This window comes from Triticum urartu, chromosome 4 (genome assembly GCF_003073215.2).
Source record: "Triticum urartu cultivar G1812 chromosome 4, Tu2.1, whole genome shotgun sequence".
Classification (NCBI taxonomy): domain Eukaryota; kingdom Viridiplantae; phylum Streptophyta; class Magnoliopsida; order Poales; family Poaceae; genus Triticum; species Triticum urartu.
The window spans coordinates 442,022,833-442,026,539 of record NC_053025.1 but is presented as its reverse complement, the minus strand read 5'-3'; the positions used below and the strand labels follow the sequence as shown (position 1 = coordinate 442,026,539).

At 52.8% G+C, this 3,707-nt stretch overlaps 1 protein-coding gene across 1 annotated transcript; it reads left to right on the top strand.

Annotated features, from left to right (window-relative positions):
- The first annotated feature begins 805 nt into the window (after window positions 1–805).
- LOC125553919 (pectinesterase-like) lies at window positions 806–2,566 on the top strand. Its single transcript, XM_048717571.1, has one exon. It carries the CDS (start codon window positions 806–808, stop codon window positions 2,507–2,509), a length of 1,704 nt encoding a protein of 567 aa, XP_048573528.1. The 3' UTR covers window positions 2,510–2,566.
- Window positions 2,567–3,707: the final 1,141 nt, after the last annotated feature.

The window sequence follows — 3,707 nt, the reverse complement described above, 5'->3', positions numbered from 1 at the left end:
GTGCAGTCCTGAGAGATATGTACGGGAATTTCCTTGGAGGCTCTTGCACTTTTTTCCCAAACGCCTCGTCAGCTTCTATGATAGAAGCCCAGGCTATGAAAGAAGGTCTAAAGCTAGCAGTATCATTAGGCTACAATAGAATTGTGGCAGAATCTGATTGTTTCGAAGTCGTTGAAGCTTGTGGAGGAGGAAATACTTGGTGGCATGAAGGAGTTGCGATCTTTGCAGATTGTGTTGATCTAGTTGTGGAGATAGGTTCCGTCCAGTTTACTCATTGTCTTCGGGAAGCCAATGGCGTCGCGCATGAGATTGCTAAGTATAGCTACGAGAATCATTTATCTTGTAATTGGATAGATGACTCCTCCTCTTTCATTCATGAATCTCTTGTGAACGATGTAAGTGTGTTAAGTTAATCAATAAAGTAAGCCATGATGGCATTCCCTTAAAAAAAAAAGTGTAGCATTGCTCAAGCTGGATATAGTGGCCGCGCAATTGAAGGCCAGAAACGCACGATGAACACAAGAAGAGGGTTTGGACGACCGTCGTCCTCCTCGTGCGGCTGTCCTGTAACCTCGGCTTGTTTGCGAGCTCAAGGCCCATGCGCAACCCTCATTCTCCGGCTTGTCCCAAATTAGCACGCGCTTATAAAATGACGAATCCTCATCTCCGGCTCCTATTTAGTCCAACTTGTAAGAAATAAACTAGACCCCTTCCATTGGTTGAGGGGCTCAAACCTCCTAAACACCTCCCATTTAATTGTAATTGTATGAATTGATCGGGAGGTGTTGATCGTCGTAAACCTACCATGAGCAAAGGCGCCATAATCGGCGCGTCGACCGTCCTGGCGGTGGCGGTCGTCGCCGCCGTCTGCGTCGTGTCCTTCAAAGAAGCTAAAAATGAGGAGGACAGCACGGAGCTGGCGACGTCGGTGAAGTCGATCAAGTCCTTCTGCCAGCCCGTGGACTACAAGGTGGCGTGCGAGAAGACGCTGGAGGAGACGGCCGGCAATGCGACGACCACCACGGAGCTGGCCAAGGCCATCTTCAAGGCCACCTCGGAGCGGATCGAGAAGGCCGTGCAGGAGTCCAGCCTGCTCAACGAGCTCAAACACGACCCTCGCACGTCGGGCGCGCTCAAGAACTGCAAGGAGATGCTCCACTACGCCATCGACGACCTCAAGACCACCTTCGACCAGCTCGGCGGCTTCGAGATGACCAACTTCAAGCACGCCATGGACGACCTCAAGACGTGGCTCACCTCCGCGCTCACGTACCAGGAGACCTGCCTTGACGGCTTCGCCAACACCACGACGGACGCCTCCGCCAAGATGCGCAAGGCGCTTAACGTCTCCCAGGAGCTGACGGAGAACATCCTGTCCATCGTGGACGAGTTCGGGGACACCATCGCCAACCTGGACCTGTCCATCTTCAGCCGGCGGCTGCTCGGGCACGACGGCGCGCCCAGGTGGATGTCGGACGCCAAGCGGAGGCTGCTGGAGGCCTCTCCCAGCGAGCCCGACTTCAAGCCGGACATGACGGTGGCGGCGGACGGCAGCGGCGACTACAAGACCATCAACGAGGCGCTGGCCAAGGTGCCGCTCAAGAGCGAGGACACGTACGTGATGCACGTCAAGGAGGGCACGTACAAGGAGTACGTCTCCGTGGCGCGCAACGTGACGAACCTCGTCATGATCGGCGACGGGGTCGGCAAGACGGTCATCACGGGGGACAAGAACTTCATGATGAACATCACCACCAAGGACACGGCCACCATGGAGGCGATCGGCAACGGCTTCTTCATGCGCGGGATCACGGTGGAGAACACGGCGGGCGCCAAGAACCACCAGGCCGTGGCGCTGAGGGTGCAGAGCGACCAGTCGGTGTTCTACGAGTGCCAGTTCGACGGGTACCAGGACACGCTCTACACGCACACCAGCCGGCAGTACTACCGCGACTGCACCGTGAGCGGCACCATCGACTTCATCTTCGGCAACGCGCAGGTGGTGTTCCAGAACTGCGTCCTCCAGGTGCGCAGGTGCATGGAGAACCAGCAGAACATCATCACGGCGCAGGGGCGCAAGGAGAGGCACTCGGCCGGCGGCATCGTCATCCACAACTGCACCATCGAGCCGCACCCGGAGTTCAAGGACCACATCGGCAGGCTCCGGACGTTCCTGGGGCGGCCGTGGAAGGAGCACTCCCGCACCCTCTACATCCAGTCCGAGATCGGCGAGCTCATCGACCCGCAGGGGTGGCTGCCGTGGCTCGGCGACTTCGCGCTCAGCACCTGCTACTACGCCGAGGTGGACAACCGGGGGCCGGGGGCCGACATGAGCAACCGCGTCACGTGGAAGGGCGTCAAGCACGTGACCTACCGGCAGGCGGAAGAGAAGTACACCGTGGAGAGGTTCATCCAGGGGAAGCTCTGGATCTCCAAGTACGGCGTGCCATTCATCCCGGGGTTGCTGCCGCAGGAGCAGGCCGCCCACACTGACACTGAGCGAAGCTAGCGTTCGTCCGGGGTCGAGGAAGATGGATTGTGGACAAGGGTTGTTCATTTTATGGATAGGAGGATCGGTTGTACGTACACGGTACACTGTTGTTGATGTATATCATCTGTGTATCGTACAGTATATGTGAGATGCATGTCAATGTAGAATGTAGAATGTATGTGCGTGTACACTGCTCTTTCGGACACCCATGCTCACAATTGGACAACTTACGACTCAAATAGAACAGGATTTAAGACGGTTTAATTACGACATGTTGATCTTTTTGCTTGTGTTTATCTTTTTTCTGAACATCAGTACAGACGCAAGCGCTCATACATACACGCATACACTCACCCCTATGAATGCACACATGCATACCCTACCCCTATAAGCACCTTCATGAGACTGACTCGGCATGTCATCTTGAAATTTACGAAGTCACCGAAGGCACCTCGTCGTCGACGGGGACGTCTCCTCCCACTAAAAGCGCATCGCCCGAAATTCTCAAATAAATCTAGGAATAATGCGAGCACCAGGATTTGAACCCTGGTGGGCTGGGGATACCACTGTCCCTCTAACCATCCAACCACAGGTTGGTTCGCTTGCTTGATCAACTCCTAGGCAAGCAGACCTAATTTTAACAGCCGGTATGATAACAATGAACATGGCTTCCTCTTTAGTGAGATTATACCAGCAAATGCCTGAACCAAAATATGTCATTGCTATGGGAGCCTGTACTATTACAGGGGGAATGTTCAGTACGGATTCCTATGGATGTCTACTTGCCGGGCTGCCCACCTAAACCGGTGGCAGTTATAGATGCCCTAACAAAACTTCGTAAGAAGATATCGCGAGAAATAGTTGAGGATCGAACTCTGTCTCAAAATAAAAATAGATGTTTTACTACCAGTCACAAGCTTTATGTTAGGCGTAGTACTCATACAGGAACTTATGAGCAAGAATTGCTCTATCAATCACCATCTACATTAGATATATCTTCTGAAACTTTTTTCAAATCCAAAAGTTCAGTACCTTCCTACAAATTAGTGAATTAGGAGAGGGGCTCTTTTGTGTAGAAAAATAAAAAGCAGGGCAATCTTTCAAACTTGCATCCGAAATGTGAAATATTTATACAAAGAGGGAGAGATGAAGACAATGCAGCAGGGTTGGTTATCTAATTGGCTAGTCAAACATGAGGTGGTTCATAGATCTTTGG

Bases quoted from the DNA above. Each gene is read 5' to 3' on its own strand.
- LOC125553919 (XM_048717571.1), top strand. From the start codon at position 806: ATGAGCAAAGGCGCCATAATCGGCGCGTCGACCGTCCTGGCGGTGGCG.